This window comes from Centroberyx affinis, unplaced genomic scaffold (genome assembly GCF_046629955.1).
Source record: "Centroberyx affinis isolate AG114_WGS23_722 - 3 ecotype Tasmania unplaced genomic scaffold, CSIRO-AGI_Caff_v1 ptg002977l_1, whole genome shotgun sequence".
In the NCBI taxonomy this organism is placed as follows: domain Eukaryota; kingdom Metazoa; phylum Chordata; class Actinopteri; order Beryciformes; family Berycidae; genus Centroberyx; species Centroberyx affinis.
In genome coordinates, this window is record NW_027281084.1 from 22181 (window position 1) to 41377 (window position 19197).

Genomic DNA, 19197 nt, shown 5'->3' on the forward strand with positions numbered 1-19197 from the left:
CCAGTGTGGCTCAGCCGGACTGAGCTGTACGGAGCTGGTTAGTGTTGGCCCCGGGTTAGAGATATGTACAGAGCTCTTGTAGTTTTGGACTGTGCTGTGGATTTGAGAGCCAGTGGATTGGATGAAGGGCAGTTATTGCAACACAGAGGAACTCGATGCCCTTGGGAGAACCCCATCATCAGCCAAAGGTACAGTAGCAATCATCCTGTCTTTCTCTTTTCTCCTACTCACAGTGAGAGCATGCTCTCATTCTCTCTTCAGTCCTAAAGAAGGCAATGTGGGGACTTTAGGTAAAGGGTATGTATTTGGCAGAACTAATCTAAATGTAATGACTGGCTATATATCTAAGATTGATCTCAATCTTTGTAGATCAAAATAAATTGCTCTTCATAAAATGTGTTCTGAAATGATAATGAATCTTGTGATATTTTAAACACATGTAGAGATACTTTGAATTTCTGATAGGCAGATTATACGTTTTTCAATATCAAATTTTAGTTTTGCTATGACTTGAACATGTTGCATGCTTCTCCTTTTTAAGACATGGCAACAGTCATAATTAAGAGAGTTATTTTTATGTTCTAACCATTTTTAGAGGGTGACAAAGTTTCCATGTAGGACATTCATTTGGGGCAAAGTAGGTTCATAAATCCCAAAGGAATTAAAAGATGACTTTGCTGTAGACAAGCTAATAAAACAATAAAAATGCACACTTAACGTAAACCCTCTTGGATATTTATCTAAATTTATACATTTATATAAATGAATGAACTACACACCCTCCAGGTGACTATTTCTCATTTCCAGTCCAGGTAGAGAGCCCAGAGCTAACTAGAGGAGCAGACTGGACTGGCCACAGTAAGAATTTGGAGCTTGTGGCCTAGCGATGGACAGCTGGACTCTCCAGGGGGACAGCTACTCCTTCCTGCGCAGTGCGCCCCGCACCTTTTCCCTGCGCCATCGCGACGGGACCCCCAACCACGTGGAGATCTTCGACATCACTAACATCCCTACTCACCGCAGTGCCATCTCCGAGACCACCTGCCTGTGTGACATCTTTGGGGACGACGGTGAGTCAACGTCCCTCTCCAGCAGCCCTGCTTCAGCGTCTTTTGTCCCTTCCCAGAGGGAGGTGGACGGAAGAGCCGCTGCATCACCCCTGGTGGACGACCTGAACGACTCGTCAGGCTCTTACCACACTGCCCAGGGCTCCAGTGAGGGAGAGGAGGCCTTCGAGGATTCAACAGAGAGGCTCCACAGCCCCACATTGCAGAGAGAGAATTCAGAAAGGAGGCAGTCGGAGGGCGAGGCATTGTGCTCAGGGCATCCAGGGGTTTCTAAGGACATTAACCCAAAATTAGAACCAAAGAGCAAATCACCAATACCTCAGCTAAGCACAGATAGTCCATCAGCTGAGGTCCTAAACACTAATTGTGGTGATAGAACCCCCTCTCCTGAATATAACAGCCCCCATACTCTCAGTCCAGAGGGAAGAGTGTCATCCTTGTCTTCATCCTCAGTTGGTACAAGAAGTTCACTCTCATCACCTAATCCAAGACAAACTCACTTGGCAGCTGAATCAAGGAGTAGCACTCCTACATCCAGAGACAGACATAACAGCTCCTCACATCAATCTTCAACTCAGAGTCCTTCCTCTAATCTTAGAAGCAGTGTCACCTCATCCTCCTCTGAATCAGTAGACAACCTATCTTCATCTGAGTCTAGAGGAGCACAGCTCTCACCTGAGCCAAGAGGCATCTCTTATAACGACAACAGTAGTCCCTCACCTGAACGCGCATCCAAGGGTTTTTCACAAGATTTGACACCATCAAACTTTGAACCTAAGGTCATCCTTTCTTCCCATTTGCCTTCATTCACCAGCACAGAGTTATCATCCCAGTCAGGAGAAACATTGGTTTGTCCTGAGTTGAAGAATAGGTCCTACTCCCCTGATACTCAAGCATCCTCTCCCTTCGCAGAGCTAAGAGGGAGGATTTCCCTACCTGACCTCTTTAGCAGAGGCTCCACACCTGACATAGAGGATTCTCCCTGCACCCCTGAGCTGATTTCTTGCCCCTCGTCTGCAGGAGGAGACACCACAACAATACCTGAGAACCAGGACAGCAAGTCATCAGCTGAACCTGCCAGTACTGTGTCCACACCTGCCCCAAGATACACACCTCCCTCCCCTGTTATTTCATTAGCCCCCACTCCAGAGCTTAGGGAGAATAGTGTCTCACCTGAAGTTAGATGTGCACCTCCCTCACCTGGCCTTGTCAGCACTGCCTCTACAACTGAGACTTGGACAAGAACCCCCTCACCTGCTCCCTCAACTAAAACAACACATATTTTCCCACCCTCTGAAACCAGGTCTCAGGCTTCCTCACCTGTAATAACTTATAGTTTAGTCCCATCACCTGAAGTTAGGAACAACTACTCTCCAATAGAGCAAAGGTATACGGCTGCCTCACCCGAAATCAGGATTACAGCATCCTCGCCAGAGTTAACCTCAGACTCTCTGGATCCTCACCTTGACTCCACCTCTTCTCACCCCAGAAGCCTCAATTCATCCCCTCATATCACAGGAATCTGTTACTCTGTTGTTCAACCTGAGGACAGAGACACTAGCCCATTTCCTGAACTCTCTCGCCTCTCCACTCCTGAGCCTAGCAGGACACATCTGTCGCCTGAACCAAGGAGCCCTACCCCACGCAGAGATAGTATACAGAGCAGCATAGCAGAGTCCACTAGTACACCAAGAGGCTCACCTCACATAACAGGCTTAACGTGTGTTGTCCTACAGCCAGAGAACGCTGAAACAACTCTGTCACCTCAACCCAGGTACCAAACCCCTTCACCTGAGCCAAAGCATCACACTCCCTCACCTGAGCCAAGGCATCAAACCCTTTCTTCTGAGAGGTATCAAACGCCCTCACCTCAACACAGAAATAGAGATCCTTCACCTGTTGCCCCATCGCCTGAAACTAGGTCTCATCAGCACTCACCAGTTGCCCCTTCCATTGAAGTTGATCCTCAATATACAGACCCCACTTTTCCTCTCAGAGACACACCTGAGGTCGAGGCTGTTTCCTCTTCACTTGATATTACAGGAATACAATACCCCACCCACTTGACAAAAGAAACAGTGTCACCCTCATCTGAATTAGACAGTGGAGCCAAATCACTTGTGGCTAACATCAAAAACAGCCCACCAGTAGCAAAAAGTCCTATTCATTCACCTGAATCCACTTCACCTTTCTCAGCTGAAGAAAGGGTGTTAGATAGTTCATTAAAACAAAAAAGCACAGACAGAGAAACAACACCAAGGGAAATATACCATCAACATAACCAAAGTGTAGCTTCCTTCTCTGAGGAGAAACAAGATATTGGTCCTGTTGTTTTCCAGAAAGAAGACCCTTATAATAATTCCTCTATTGAACTCCAGGCTCCTTCCCTTAATCTGCCAGTCTCTCTTGAGAACAGGAGTCCAAACAGTTCACCTGCCCACAAGGCTATATCTAACTCACCTGTACAGAGATTGGACGGCCCACAGCCTAAATTTGTTGCTCACCCCTTAACCTCTGACAATAGAGAAAGCAACAGCTCTCTGAAATCTACTTTCACACCCGAGCACTTGAGAAGACAGCCATCACCCAAACTTGGAAGTGAAACCAGAGAGAGTTTTGTGGAGGACATGGCCCACCATGTAAACAGGAAGAGAACGCCCTCTCCCCCACTCACCAGGTTCACCCCTGTACATATCATAGCCCCTCAGAAGCCATACCGACAGTGGCAGAATAGAAGCAGCTGTAGCCCCCCTCAGGTGGTAGCATCCTCACTGACTGGTAATTTAAAGAAACCGGTGACAAATAGGGAAAGCCCCAATGTTGCCCCCATTGACAGTAATAGCCAGGCCTACTGGGTCAGGCTGGAAAGGGAACTGGAGATGGAGAGGGAAATGCAGCTGGAGGAGGAGAGAGAAAGGGAGAGAGAGAGAGACAGGGAGAGGCAAATGGAGAGGGAGATGGAGAGAGAGAGGAAGAGGGAGGAGCGGGTGCCTGAAAAGGGGGAGGGGTGGCAGGGGGACGCCAGTTACAGAGGGGAACAGGTTGAGCTGTCATTCAGTGCCAGGAATAGAAAAGGGCCTGTGAGTCGCAGTACAGCTCCCACAAGCAGAGAGACGCGTCAGGGAATGCCAACCGCGCGTTCCTACTCAGAGAGCCTGCTTGCCACCAGACAGCTACAGCAACAACAGAGTCTGCTCAGAGTGCAGACTTCCCAGCAAGACACCAGGGGAGGTGGTCCTACCAGACGGCTTCAGCCTACTGTGTCCCAGAACAAGAACTCTGCTCCTGGACGCGTGGCCGTAAACAGGCCCGGCCGGAGCTCCAGCTCCAGCATGGGAAGTGAGTTGGATGAGGCAGACAATGAGGTGAAGTGGTTTACAGACCTGGCTTTCCGCAGCCTGTCAAGCCCTGAGGTAGATTACCTTGACATGTACAACTCCAGCCACCATTCATCTACCAATATTTCCCAGCCGTCTACCCAGGAAAGCCCAGCTGGGGCCAATGCTGCCTGGCTGGCCTACGCTGACTTCAGGGGGTCTGCTCCAAGGCTGGACAACGAGGACTTCTCATTCCAGCACCAGTCTACCTATTACTCTGATGGCCTAGACCCATCAAAGCGCTATGAGATGGGCAGCTTTGAGTGTGTTGATGTGGCTGTGGAGAGAGAAGAGCCCAGGAAGGTGAGGAGAGGAGTGCCAAAGAGACAGATCCAGCTGAAGAGAAAGAATACTGCTGAAGTGAAGCAGGATGACAGCAGTGAGAATAGTAGCCCTGTGGTTCCTGTGATGACAGACAGTCCCTCTCTACAGAGGCACTCCAGAGAGACATTGGTAAGACAACACAGTACACCAGCAGCCATGCAGGAGTCCTACCAGCCTGAGCTGAGCCCTGAGCCAGATGAAAAAAATGAGAGGAAATCTAAACTCCAGAAATCTGTTTCTCTTGATGAGTCTTGTACTAAGACCAAGATGGCCACTTGCCTCATCAAGAGTGTGTTGTCCAAGAAGATGCAAAGTGTTGATAAACAAACTGAAGAGCATGTGAGAGAAGAGGTGAGCCCCCCCTCTGAGGACAAAACCCCACCCCCTGAGAGTGCAGTGGCACCACTTAAAGAGTCCCCAAAACCTGACACACACAATCTGAGCTCCAGTCTTCACTCAGATCACAGTCTTTCATCTGAAGATCTTGCTGTGAGAAGAGAACTGGGCACAAGGGGTGAAATCAGATCACAGAAAAACTTTGGAGTGAAATCCAGTAACAGGCCAAGCTCAAATAGCAGCAGCACAAGTTTTAACTTGCCACAGACTGACGAGGGGACTGATTCTCAAAACAGGCATACAACCTCTTCAAGATCTGAAATGAGATCAGAACTGACAGTGCCATTTGACAGTAAACAGTCCACCACAGAAAAAGTCATCCTCAGGACTGATGGACGAGCAGATGACAGTAAAAGATGGGAGGAAAGAGAGGGTGGTGACTCAGCAAATACCACTGCCGGGAACACAGGAGCTCCTTTTGCCACTGGAGCCAGCAGCACGCAGGACAGAATGACAAACAGAGACCAGGAATGTGAAATCATTGGCACAGAGGACCATAAACAACTGCAACAGGGTGACAAGAGTACCTATATGTCAAAAACACCAGAGATTACCCTCAAAACCAGTACTGCCACAGAGAAAAAGAAAACCTCGCTCAATGTCTCTCTCACACCTGAGGTGGAAAATAAATCTGAGCTACAGCGTGAAGCTCCTTCGCCAGAAAAGTCCTTCAGAGAAAAGGAAGAAAGGGTAGAGGCCAGAGTGGATGGGAAACCAGAGGAGGAAGAAGGGAACGGGAATAGTAAAGTTAAAGTCCCCATCCACAAAGTAAGAGACGTTAGGCGGCTTGTAAAAAATACATATAATCTGTCATTCAAGGCAGCCAGTGCTGTAATGCCATCAGATGAGAATGAAGAGAGGACAGAAATTTCAAAGGAGGAGAGGAGGGACGAAATTAAGGAGGAAAGGAATGAGATCAGGGAGGAGCGGAGGGAGACAAGGGAAGAGGTAAGGAGGGAGGAGAGGAGGGAAGAGATGGCAGAGGAAAGGAAAGAGGAGAGGAGGGAAGAGATGGCAGAGGAAAGGAAAGAGGAGAAGAGGGAGGAAAGGAGAGAGGAGCTCAGGGTGGAGACAAAAGAGGAACGGAAGGTGGAGGTGGAAGATGCAAAGCTCCTAACATTATCTCCACCTGTGCAGAACAAGGGAAAGCCTGTGTCTCGCCCACAGCCAATGCAGATAGAATGTAAGGCTGTTTGCTGGAAAGAAGACAAAAATAAAATGATACAGAGCAAGATAGACCCAGAGAAGCCAGGTGACAAACACCAGGCTTCTCCACAGCTCACCACTGAGACAAGCCCAGAACCAGAGAATTCCTCCTATGCAGACAGACAGAGTTACACAACAGGGGACACGGCAACAGCAAAGCCATGTCAACCTGATCCTAACATGGAGGCAGAAACACAAGATACTGAAGCAGAAACTTACAAAATGCCAGACAATGAGGAGAAACCTGTGGTGGTTAGAAGAGACAGAAAGCCCCCCATGCTTGGAAGCCTCCCCAGACTCCCTAGTAAGGACAGAGAGGTGTCCACTGCTGTAGTTGTGATAAGGGATGGATCCAGCAAGACCAAGACATCTGCATCTCCAGCCCAGGAAGAGATTCCCAGCCCACTTCAAGCCCCATCCACTTCACCTTCGCCTGGGCCCACTTCTGGCACGACCCCTGGCAGCAGCGGCCACTCAGTTTCGATGATCTTAAAGGAGAAGGGCTACCAAGCTGACATTGGAGCAGTAGTGGGTGAGGGCCAGAGTGCACCTGGAGGTAAAGGCCCCCCCCGAAAGCATGTGAACCGCCTGGAGATCCCCCTCCAGACCGCCACGCCTTCAGATGGAAGTCTGACTGAGTCACGGAGGGAAAGAACATTCTCCTCCTCTTCTACCAAGTCTGGCTCCACAGCAGTTTCTGACAACACAGAGACCCTTACAAAGACCAGAGAAGACGAGGGAGTTAATGTTAAGCCTACAGTAAGAGACGCAGCAAAGCAAAATAGTGTGTCTCCTCTTAGAAATTCACAGCAGCAAGCACCATCTCAAGTCAAACAGAAGGAGCAAGGAGATTTTGAAGCAGTGAAAAGACAAGATCCAACCTTCCCTCCAAGATCCCCTGCAATAAGGAGATTCAGACCTCAGCCAATCGAGGTGAAGTCACTGTCTAAAGAAACACAGAAACAAGAGATGCCCACTAACAACGCACCAAGCAGTAGGCCTCAAACTATAGAGGTCAAATCTATAGCTAACAACTCTCAAAAACCAGTTGTGCCACCAAAACCAAATTACAAATTCAAACCGACAGATTTAGGAGCGATGCCAAATGAATCACAGAAATCAGCAGAGACAACATCAAGCGTAAAACCACAAAGTGAGGAGAGGCCTCAAACAATAGTAGTCTCCTCACCAACAATCTATAGAAAGCTCTCCAGTGAGTCCACACCAACGTCGAACTATACAAGAAAACTAGCAGTGTCCACAGTCTCCAGCTGCAGACCTCCACCGAGCAAAACAACAGCAACCACCATCTCTAGTCTCTCAAACCGATCAACGGCACCATCGGAGACAGAGGCATCTAACGACAGAGCTCAGCAGCAACAGCCAGGGGCCTCACCTCAGAGCTCCAGATATACACAAAGACCCACGACCTTAACCATAGCTCCAACATCAGCCAAGGGCCCAGGTCCAACCTCAGCTCCAGGTCCAGTTCCTGACCTGACACCAAACCAAGTCCCTGGACCTTCCTCAGCCAACCAGGCAAGCCAGCCAGCTGTTACGGATCTAAACAGCCAACCACAGCATCCCAGGACGGCATACCCTCAAGAGCGAGGTGTGCCGGTCACTTCTAACAGTACAAAACAACCTGTTACTGTATCCACAACACAAGCGCCGGGATACACACATGCCTACCAGCCATACCACAGGTCACTTTCCAACGAGCGCTCCCACAGAACAGATGACCTGCGTTTCTATGCTTCAGACGACCCTCCGAGCTACGATGAAAGGGAGAGCTTCAGTCCCCTAATGCTGCCAGATTTAACCCCCAGGAGGCCAAATCGCTTCCAGCCCTCCTCCCGCCCTCCTCCATGCTCCTGCACCTCTGGCTGCCCCTCCCACCCCGGTCTCACCCCGCCTCACCACCACCACAGCCCCCACAACCTCACCCCACCTGCCCCCCCACACTCCCCAGGCCAGGCACTACCTTACCCTGTGGCCCAGCCCGCTCTCCGTCCCCACCAGTGCAGACCTGACCCTCAGCATATGAGCTACCAGCCCAGCTCTCCTAAATCAAGCCAGCCACCAGCCATATACCAGCCTCTCCACCACCCTCCTGCCTGCCCTCCCCACCCGTCTCTCATGCAGCCCTGCCCTGCTGACCGCCCTTTGCAGCCACCTCAGCATATTGACCCCCGGCGCCCTCCTGTCCACCGTTCTCCCCAGCAGCAGCCACCAGGTGTGGGTGGGGGTCCGTACACCGACCCTGGCCATAGCCACTCCCCTGGCCTTCCACCTATGGATCCCCAGTACCTGTGTGGCCCTCAGAGCCTGGGGCCGTCCTATGGCTCTGAGTATGGGGGTGACAGCTCCAGTCTGTACTCGGAGAGTAGCTATGGACAGACGCCTCGCAGAGTGCTCATGGATCCTGAGACAGGGAAGTATTTCTACATAGAGGTGCCTGTGCAGCCACTGAGGAAGATGCTGTTTGACCCAGAGACTGGCCAGTACGTGGAGGTGCTCATCCCCCAGCAGGCCATGTCTCACTCAGGCCTCTATCCTCCCTCAGCAGCCCCCTATCCTTCCCTCCACAACCCCAACATGTACGCCCCTGGTCCACAGTACCTGCCCTATGCAGCCCCACCTGCCCCGCCCCACCCCCAGGTTCAGCCCCAACCGTCCCGCCATCCCGAGTCCTCTGCCTCAGCAGCGATGCACCAGAATGGGGCCGGGGTTGGTTACGGGAGTCCCTCTGGTCAGGGGTCCAAACCAGAGCCCCAGAGCCATCCACCACTAGACCAGAGCTACCTGGAGGGTATGTATTATGTTCCTACAGGGATGAATGCAAGCCCCAATCCCACCCCACCAGACTGCTACCACAAACATCCCCCCAACCTACCCACCGCAGGGGGGAAGAGGTCCTGAAATAGAGGTTAGAGGCCGTCTTCCTGGAGCCTGTTGGGTTTTAAATACACAGTGTATAAAGGGGTTGTCTAATGTTAGCCTGTAATGTTATTTGAGTTTTCACATAGCAACTGAAGACAGTGATTCTTTGGTTGTTGTTTATTTGCTGCTGCTTATACTGTAATGGGCTGCTTTGATAGAAGAATAAATATGAATGTTATTATTCTATGTTTGATAGTTTTGAAAACACAAGTTATGCTTTTCTATGAAGTGTTCTTAAGACTAATACCTGAAGCCAAAAAGATCTATCTAAATTTTGCCCTTTTGGATAGAGAGTAAGAACATCATATTCTTACCAATAATACATGAGCAATATAAATCAATAGATTAACTGATTTATTGATGTGTGTACTTTAACAAATATCTCCAACAAACTTGAAAATACTGTTTAAGAAGAACCTCATATTTATTTTATTATTTTGTTTCTCTAATACTGGATGAGTGAGTTTGTGCACATGATGTTTGCAACAACAATGCCAATAAAATATGTCATATATGAATGTATCTGTATTCCGGGGTCTTTTTTGTCATGCCTTTTCAGCAAGTATACTATAATGTAGCAATTTAACTATGTCAACATTAATTTCCTCATCAAATCATTGTGGTAACTAAGGTGTCAAATACTGGAACTTTTAACATCATGTAATTTTCTAGCTTTCATATGAAATATAGCTGGCATGGCTCCATTGTTTTAAACCACATAGGTTGCTGAAATCAGTGATTGCATTCAAGATTACACTGCAGCCAGTCAAAGATTGTGACATATCAACCATGCAAATAAATATCTGAGTGAAGTATCATAAGATCAATTGCATTCATTGTCAAACACTTACTCAGGCACTGAAAGATCGGCCTGGGACAAAAATAACTTGGAATAGACAATATGTATAGGGCGCAGCAGGGTGGTATAGTGAGTAAGAAGGCCAATCTTGAACCAGAGGACCCAGGCTCAAGCCCCTGGGACACTTTTTCTGTAACTGACCCTGCACTCTAGCCTTCCTGTGGAGGGGAGCAAGTGAAAAGAGTATCACATTGTTAACTTTCTATTTTGTGCTTGCAAACTGTTTTTCTTAAGGCCCGGCACCAGACACCCATCTAGTGTCAGGGAGGAGAAATGCAGGTGAAGGGTGAAAAAAACAAGAAACTAGTGCATGACGTCAGATTTTTAAAGCTGTTTCACTCTCCTCTAAAAATGTTGCATCATCTCAGTTACACTCCTGCCAGGTAACCTTTCAAATCAATGGACTCATGTCAAAGGAGCCTCCTGGTTTGATGTCTTTTTTTTTTCCCTCATAGCCACCCTACGGTGTAAAGTATTCAAATGTCAGCGGCCACTTTTGGTAAAAATTCAGACATAAAAGAAGCTGTGAAGTAAATGTTAATTGTGCATATCATGGCAGGATGGGCAAAATAAGACCGTATAATGTGTTTATGCACTTTATGTACTCTACATTGTAATGTAAAGTATGTATGTAAAGTAAAAAAAAAGTATGTAAAGTGTTATTTATAATGCACCTCTCAAAACAAATGTTACAAGGCAGAGTACAATAATAAAACAAAAATGTAGATGTTAAAAAATAGAGATAAAATCTAACGTATATAAATTTGAACAAACATCATAACAATATAGGACAATAAATAGCATAATTGCTCATAAAGACAACAAAATGGCCAACAATGTATACAGTGGAGGTGACACTGAATTGAATAGAAAAATCTTGTCTTTCATTAAGATTCACTGAAATACATTAAGGAAACAATTCCAGTTTCCCCTCAATATTCACAATATGGTTCTGATTTAAAACTGTGACCACTTGAGGGTGCCACAGACCACCAAAGCAGTTGAATATGTTACATCCTGAAGGTATGTCTAAATCTGTTAACCTTTCGTGAGAAGACCCAGTCACAGTAAAACACATTTTAATGATTTTATATTCAAAGCCTGACTCTGTTAACTCAAACCAGAGCCTAATTTGTTTGTCCAGAGGGACAAAAATGGCCCCTATTTTCTTTGATGTGGATGGCTGTAAAACTAATGAGGGGTCTGACCAGTAGCTGTGTGGGGCTGTAGTGTGTGTGCGCACTTGTGTATGTGGCCTGAGTGTATGTGTGTGTGTGTGTGTGTGTGTTTCATCTGGAAGGACAACTCAGAGCCCCACAGAAACATATGAGACCATTCACTCACATCTGGAGGGGATGTGATACTGAAACACCTGGAGAAAAGCGTACTCTTTGTACTATTAATTTTCAGCACTGGAGAATTATTTCATTCCAGCTCCTAAAACAAAGCTGTCTTCTGTCCACCACATCTTTGTCGATATAAAAACTGGCCCAGAAACCAGGTGCCAGGGCGTCCTATTGGTTAGACAGACACAGGTTTGATCCCTACAACTGCCAAACAACCCTAACCCTTGAGCAAGACACTGAACCTCCTCCTGCTCACTTATCATAAGTCGCTCTAAAAAGTGAAAAGGAAAGTTTCGGCCAAATATCTCAGATATAAATGTAATCTCCTCGTGTGGGTGGTGAAACCACGCGTAGCAACAGCATATGATATGACAACAATCTAGCTATAGTATAGAATGTGGTGTTCAATTTTACAAGATTATTGCTGTAAACCTCTGTCATGGCCCGGATAATAATCCAGCAAGACACAGAGACACACCTTAGGAACACATGCTAATCTGTATAAACTTCCCGGCACACCTTGCACACAATTACCTTTCAGACACACACACACACACAGTACGGCTTTATTGTTTACCATGCCAAACATTGCTCAAATTCAAGCCCATATGAGACTCCAGTCAGTCAGCCAACATGTGTGAGACAGTCTTTGTCTATGAAGAGAACACCATGGACCTGTGGACAGCGATGATGTTATTATATTACCTGCATTGTGTAAATAAATGGCACACAGAGTCCTGTCTCTGTGTGCCAATATTGACAATTGACTTTGAAGCGTTTAGGCATTAGAGATAAATCACTGTGGTAGTCTAGGTCGCCTTTATCAATCATTTAATACTAATCACATTTTTCCAGACACATCCTCCCCATCGTGTGTGGCTACAATGAATTCCAGTTGTACACACACACACACAAAACAGACACCATGACATCATACAGCGCATTAGGGGAGGTCTGGGCTCTTTCCAGTGAGTCTGTTATTGTTATGATTCTGTGACCACTTTTCTACCCCAGAATGTGATGATACGCACACACACACACACACACACACGTTGCCCCATCGCCCAGGACCGCACCCAGGAGTGAGTGGGTTTGACTTCCTAGCCACGTCTGATGTGGACCCACTGGGGGGCGATTGGTGAATGGAAAAGTCCTCTCTACATTGTCTTACCGATAACAGGAATGTGGCAAAGAGTGGGTGGCACAAAGGGAGGAAACCAGTTCATAAGGTGAGTCTGGTCCCTGCCAGACGTTGCTATTAGTAATCAAAGTGAACCTTCATCTCTCTGGCTGGGAACCTTTATTGTCTTTACTGCCATGTCAACCGAGACATAATATTCTGGCTTCAGGCTTCAGTACTTATCAAAGAGCCATAACCAGAGAGAACCTGGTTCAGCAACTGCTACTTAACAAGACAGAGTGAAAAAGCTGAAGAGAGGGAGATGTTTTACCTGTAGACCCAGCCTTATGCCTATATAAGGCTTGCTTCCGAGGGAAGTGGGCGGGTTGTAACAAGCAAGCTGGCATCTGTCAGCGCACTGTGAGCGAACGCAGCCTGTGACAGCTGGTGAGTGAGGCAAGGAGGCAGGAGATAAGGGAAAGGAGGAGTGAGTGAGTGAGTGAGTGCGGGCGGGATTAAGAAACACCTGAGTGTTACCTGAAACCATGCCTTCCGGCTCTCACCTTGTTTCCTAGCAACAGCTCAGCATAACAACAAGCCCATGTTGTAAACTCTCCTCTGGTGTGTGTGTGTGTGTGTGTGTGTGTGTGTGTGTGTGTGTGTTTATGTGTCTCTATGTGTCATTCAGACCTGTCTCTCTCAGTTCAAGTTTATTTGCAATTTTCTTTTGCCATTTATGTAAATTGGAACCCGAGCGACCAATTACCTGTCTGTCTCGCTCCGGTGTGCCTACCTGTCTGCCTGAGCAGATTTCACATCATGTCTCATGATTGCCTCACCCCCAAACCCCTGTAATTATATTCACCAGCCTGAAATCATCCAGCTTTAGATGACTCACCTGTACCATAACCACACCATTTGTTTCAAATTATTGATTTTGGCCCTGATAGCCTTTTTGTGCAATCACACAGGAGGAATCCCTCGCTGGAGGCTACTGTTATATCTACTGCGACGACAGCTACGTTATAAAGGACTGGAAACAGGACACTGAAATGAGATGTTTTCATTTAGAGTGGAAATCATTAGTCTAGACTAGTCTAGTCCCTTAGTGTCCCAGGACCCCTAACGTCTAGGGAGGAAACAGTTACTTATAGTATGAGTCTTTCCTTGAGAGACTGGAAGACTGGAGCACACACACACACACACACACACTCACATTATTCAGCGTTAAGGATGAGGTAGCCAAAAAAATGATGTCATAGCCTGATCACTTTACCCGTCCTCCTCCTCCCGAGACCTGGATGGCAGATCAATGAGGAATGGAAGGAATGAGGAGAGAGACAGAGTGCAGGAGGGGTGTGTGTGTGTGTGTGTGTGTGTGAGAGAGAGAGAGAGAGAGAGACAAGAGTTATTGACAGGAACAGGCTCTTTGCTGCCTCCATCCTGAATCACTCAGAGCTGATGGCATGTCTCAGTCCTTATTGATACTGCACTATGTCAGCTATTTCCTACTGCACAACTTAAAGCACTGCATATTGAGTTGGACAGCGCTATAAACCACATGGGCTGCAGCCAACTGAAGACTGAGAGGTCTGGATGATATTAAAGTGAGGGAATCTCCTGGGAATCGGTCTTTGGTCTCGTTCAGTGGTCAGGTTCGTTATGCTGTGGGGTGTATGGGTCACCGGATTCTTGGAGCATGAGATAAAGCAGTGAGTCATGTAAGGGTGGCCCTGGCCACACAGACCTTAGACATCAGACATTTAATAATGCAGCTATTAGACATTAGAGCATAAACCTAAAACATGAAGGGTAATACATCAGTCTCGGACCGGCTCCCCTGTTTTCTCAGTAAACAGTAATACTTAGGGTCAACTTCTCCGCCTCGTCGCTCTTTTCTATCCCTCTCCTCTCTCACTCCATCTTTCTATCTCTGGCTTTATCGCCTAGTGGAGCGTGTGGAATCTCGAACCTTCCCTGGACAATGCGTGGCATGCCGGAGAGGACTTGAGATCCTGCAGCACAACAAAATACAGGCAGCTGTGCAGTGCTACCAGAGGTCAACACCAGGGCGGCAGCAAGCAGCTGGATGGCAGTGACACAGGAGCTGTATTAGTCAAGAGAGAAGATTAAGAATTACCGGATAAGGAGAGGCAATGGACATCCTGCTTGCACCACTCTGTATGTGTTCATCCCTCCAATATTAGCAGTAGTAGTAGTACAACTTTATTAATCCAACAGAGGGAAATGTGTTTATCACAGAAACATCACAAGCGATGCAACAACCAGTACCAAACACAAACAGGGTGAACACAAACCAAACAGCACATACATACACAACCATCCATGTCTATAATAAGCAGACAGGTCAGGCACAAATCCATTATGATCTTTCCTCAGTTTCATCGCACTGGGAACAGAAGATTGTTTGAACCTTTCTGTAGACATTTTGGGAAGAATAAACCTGTTACTGAAAGCTTTTGTGTTGAATCAGTACATTGTGAATTGAGTGATCTGTGTTGACAATAATACTCTGAAATTTAGACATGACTTTCCCATTGTACAGTAAATTTAGTGTTTCACGATTACATCCAATAGTTGAACCGGCTTTCTCCTTGATCTTTCCCAGTTTGTTGTCATTCTCTTTTGATTGGTTTTCATTCCGACAAATGAGGGCATAACTGAGAACAGTAACAAGAATAAGAACACTATGATAAAAACTCAAATGCATTTTGTCACAAACATGAAAAGACCTCAGTTTCTTAAGGAAATAGAGACTAAATTGTGCTTGCTTATACATCTGTAAGGAGTTCTCCCTTCAGCCTTTTTCCAGAAGTTAACCACTAGGAGAATGGTGGAAGTTAAATAGATATTTTTCCCCAAATATGAGTGACATGAATTTGTGTTAACATGGGAGATGTTGTCATCTTTCACCACCCTTCACATCAATCCCTACTTATATTTACAGGCTTCTCAATAACCATTTTGCACACTTACTATCAAGTGACTATTAAACATAAATTACAGGAGTAGGCTCTTTCAATTGGGACTAACAATCAGGCTGATGGAAACATTCAAGGTAACCATGGGATTAACAAGACAAGACAAGCAGGAAGAGTGTGAAACAAACAATACGTGCAGTCAAACTCAACTTAATCGTTTTGTTGACTGGATCGTCTGTTACGTAGGCTGGTGCCTCTGCATTGTTTGTGGTGCCTCGGGTGAGAGATAAGTAGCAGATAGGTGTTACGTATGATTTTCCATGTGTTTTTCCCGTCCCTGTGCCATAGTGAGGGTGTATTTTCAGCGTGCAACACATAACACAGCGCTAATAAAACCAGCAGGACAGCGTGTTTTGTATTTTCTCAGATTTTGTTTTGAAGTTGCCCTTAACTTCCCAATCCAAGTCCATCATAAAATTTCCCCAGTAATCAGTCACGGTAGGATGCAAAGCAGAGATCACTGCAGATCAGAGCTCAAAGGCAGCCTCTACACAGAGCTTGTTATTGTGTGCATGGGTGGAGGTGCAATGTGATAACAGACTGATGATCTCTCTGTCAAACCTTTCCCTTCAGCAGTCATTCTCTGACAGCAGCGTTGCTCAGGCCCTGCATTTTTGTGATATGAGAGACAGGGCACCAAGTACCAACCGAGGAAAAACAAAACAGAATCACCAGTCAAATAGGTATGCTTTGGAAAATGTTATTCAGGTTGGTAGGTGTTCAAAACAATATACGATATACAAGTGGTTAGTGCTGTTGTGCTCAGTGCTCCGGTTTCCTCCTACATTCCAAACACGTACATCAGGTGAATTAGACACGCTAAAAAAAAGCCACTAAATGTCCCGTGAATGAAAGTGTGAGTGATTGTCTATCTGTGTTAGCCTGTGATGGACTGGCAACCTGTCTAGGGTGTTTCCCCTGCTGCTGGGAAAGGCTGCAGCCCCCTGTGTGACCCTCAAAAAGAAATGAATGAGCTCAGCTCCTGGTCTGCTGTTAAAACAGTCCACTTTTAAAGCCAACCAGAGGCGAGTTTTGGAAAGCGCAGGCATGTCTGTACTTTCTCATGCATGTTTCTGCACAGGTGACGGTGTCGCTGGCATCTGTCTATTGGTGGAAACAGCGGCAGAGGGGGAAAACCGGAGAACTATTTGGGTTATTCTGGTGCGGAGAGGCAGGAGGCTAGAAGCAGGCGGAGAAGGCCTTCTATTGTTGTGGAGAGAATGGAAGCTCTCACACAGCAAGATTCCATCCTACCAGTGCGGTCGCGGTGGCTGCGGTCTGATAAGCTTCTTCTGAACCGCTCTCAAAGAGCCTGTTGTCCTGTCCCGCTGGATTCAAATCATTTCCCCTTTAGAATACTTCAATGACCCATTATCTGAGAACGGTTTACAGCGAGCTCACAGGTTTGTGAATGTGTAGGTGCATTGATACCGATTTGATCTGATAAAGCATCGGTGTTGACAGGTCACCTGCGGGTAGAAAAGGGAAGTGCCATTGTTCTTCTTTCTGCATGAATTAAGGTCAGAAGCAGGTATGACTATGCTGTTCAGTATGAGCACACCTGACTGGACTCTTCGCTGCCTCAATAACATCATATCCTCTCAACTTGCGTCACTTACTGTGGTTGCTGCTGGCTGGGTGTCCTCATTTCCCCACCCACAGCATCCATTCCACAGTATCAGTGGATTTGAACACAAATTCAGAGTTTGGACGGAAACCATGGCAATGACTTGTTACCACAGCGATGACTCGTCACCACAGTCGCCACAGTACTGGGCAAAGCCTCTGTAGAGAGCGGCAGAACCACTTTTCCCCCCACTGGTCTCTAAAAAAAAATGGCCCGCTCTATGGTTTCTCAACTCTTTGATTCTGCGAAGTTTAAGCCAAGGCCGTTGCATCAACACCAAATGGTTTTTTAACTCTTTTTCTCTGTGAGATTTACGCTGAGGCCTGTCCAAACAACAGTTGAGAATTGAATCTGGAAGTATTTATTTTGGAGATATATTTAGCTTATGACCGCCAGCCTGGGTCATGCCAACCATGCTAACTAGCTGGGGCAGGGCTATATTTACAGAGGGCTGGGCATCCATCATCGCAGCGCAAAAGCACAGACAGCCAGAGAGCGAGGAAGGGAAAGTGTGGCCCATCAGTCACCAAGGGCCAATCCCAGGGCTCGACTATTTAAAATGGCTCACGACTTGACCACAACAGTGCCACAAGTCACGCTGCACCACTGGACCTCCAGCGCAGCATTAAACATCTGCATCCTTACACCATGCCTGCTCGCATGCAAGTGTGTGCATACCTTCACGTATGCATGTACTGCATGTTTTTTTAGCATGTACATGTGCATGCGTACCCACTCTATTTGCATGTGTAAGTGTGTGTGCAAGTGTATATCAGTGTGTGCGCATGCGTACATATGTGAATGTGTGTGTGGCCTGTTTAAGCCCAGACTGTAAAGTGTCCGGTAACAGAAGAAAGGGCAGAGAGAGAAAAAAAAAGCTGATGGTGACACCTGGGCCTTCTGCCCTGGCACACTGCACCTGAATGACATCACTCTGACACACAGACAGAATAACACATCAACTGTCAAACGCAAACCGGAGAGACTGTCTGATACTGCAAATAGATGGCCAGACAGATAGGCAGGCACACAGACTGAGAGGACAGATAGTGTTAACGCAGACAGACGTACATACAAGGTCAGAGAATAGGAGGCAGACATGCAGAGTCATTCCTCCAGGCAGAGCGGTGTTGAGACTGGCCTCACTGCATCGATGGCCAAAGTCTGACACACAGCATATGTTCTGCCCATGGCATGGACTGGCCTCATCCCTGTCATCCTGCTATGTAGAGTTCCCAAACATGCATGACTATACGACCCCTTAGGAAGCGATACAGCAAATTTGTTTTTGCATGTATTTTTTTTATGTTTATGTAGTTGTTTAACTTTTATTTCACCAGGGAAAGGTGACTAAGCATGCTTGCTCTTTTTAAGCCACACCCTGCTTCACATTAATTCAGCTAAACCAGTGCAACCACAGTCCTCTACTGTTGGACACTGAAAACCCTAACCACTGGAGCAGTTGGGGGTTCAGTACCTTGCTCAAGCGCACCGCAATAGCCATTGTTGAGGAGGGGGGTGGTGATTGTCATCCACCCCATCCCACCCCACCCAGATTTTCCCAGCTTGAATCGGCAACCTCCCAGTCACAAGTCTGCTTCTTCAACTTCTAAGCTACTGCTGCCCCATTTGTGTGCATGGATGCAAAATGTGTGTGTGTGTGCGTCCATGGGTGTGTATGTGTGTGTGTGTGCATGTGCTTGCTCACGTAGCAGATCATATAGGCCACAGCGATGCGGTGGAGAGTGGGGTCTGATGGATTGGCAGTGGGGGGGGGGACAAGTCGTTAGCACATCGGAGCGGAGAAGAAACCCGCCATGTAGGGACATTTGTCTGTGAGCTCAGAAGCACTGAAACCCAAGAAGCCTCTCAAATCCCCCCAACTGACTGCCTCTGGGGTATTAATAACACACACATACACTCCCATCCA

General features: G+C 47.0%; 1 protein-coding gene across 1 annotated transcript; it reads left to right on the forward strand.

The window, feature by feature from the left end:
• The first annotated feature begins 886 nt into the window (after positions 1–886).
• On the forward strand, positions 887–9292 carry LOC139658854 (serine/arginine repetitive matrix protein 2). The gene is made up of 5 exons (XM_071537025.1): positions 887–1304; positions 1980–2147; positions 2409–2919; positions 3592–5995; positions 6065–9292. The coding sequence occupies exons 1-5, from the start codon at positions 887–889 to the stop codon at positions 9290–9292; spliced, it is 6729 nt and encodes a 2242-aa protein (XP_071393126.1).
• Positions 9293–19197: the final 9905 nt, after the last annotated feature.

What these genes read in the sequence shown, in the direction of transcription:
- LOC139658854 (XM_071537025.1), top strand. Translation starts at nt 887, where the DNA reads ATGGACAGCTGGACTCTCCAGGGGGACAGCTACTCCTTCCTGCGCAGT. An exon ending in GTCATCAGCTGAACCTGCCA is followed by an intron (nt 2,148 to 2,408) that starts GTACTGTGTCCA and finishes CTTATAGTTTAG; the next exon opens with TCCCATCACCTGAAGTTAGG. An exon ending in CAAACCCTTTCTTCTGAGAG is followed by an intron (nt 2,920 to 3,591) that starts GTATCAAACGCC and finishes CTCTGACAATAG; the next exon opens with AGAAAGCAACAGCTCTCTGA.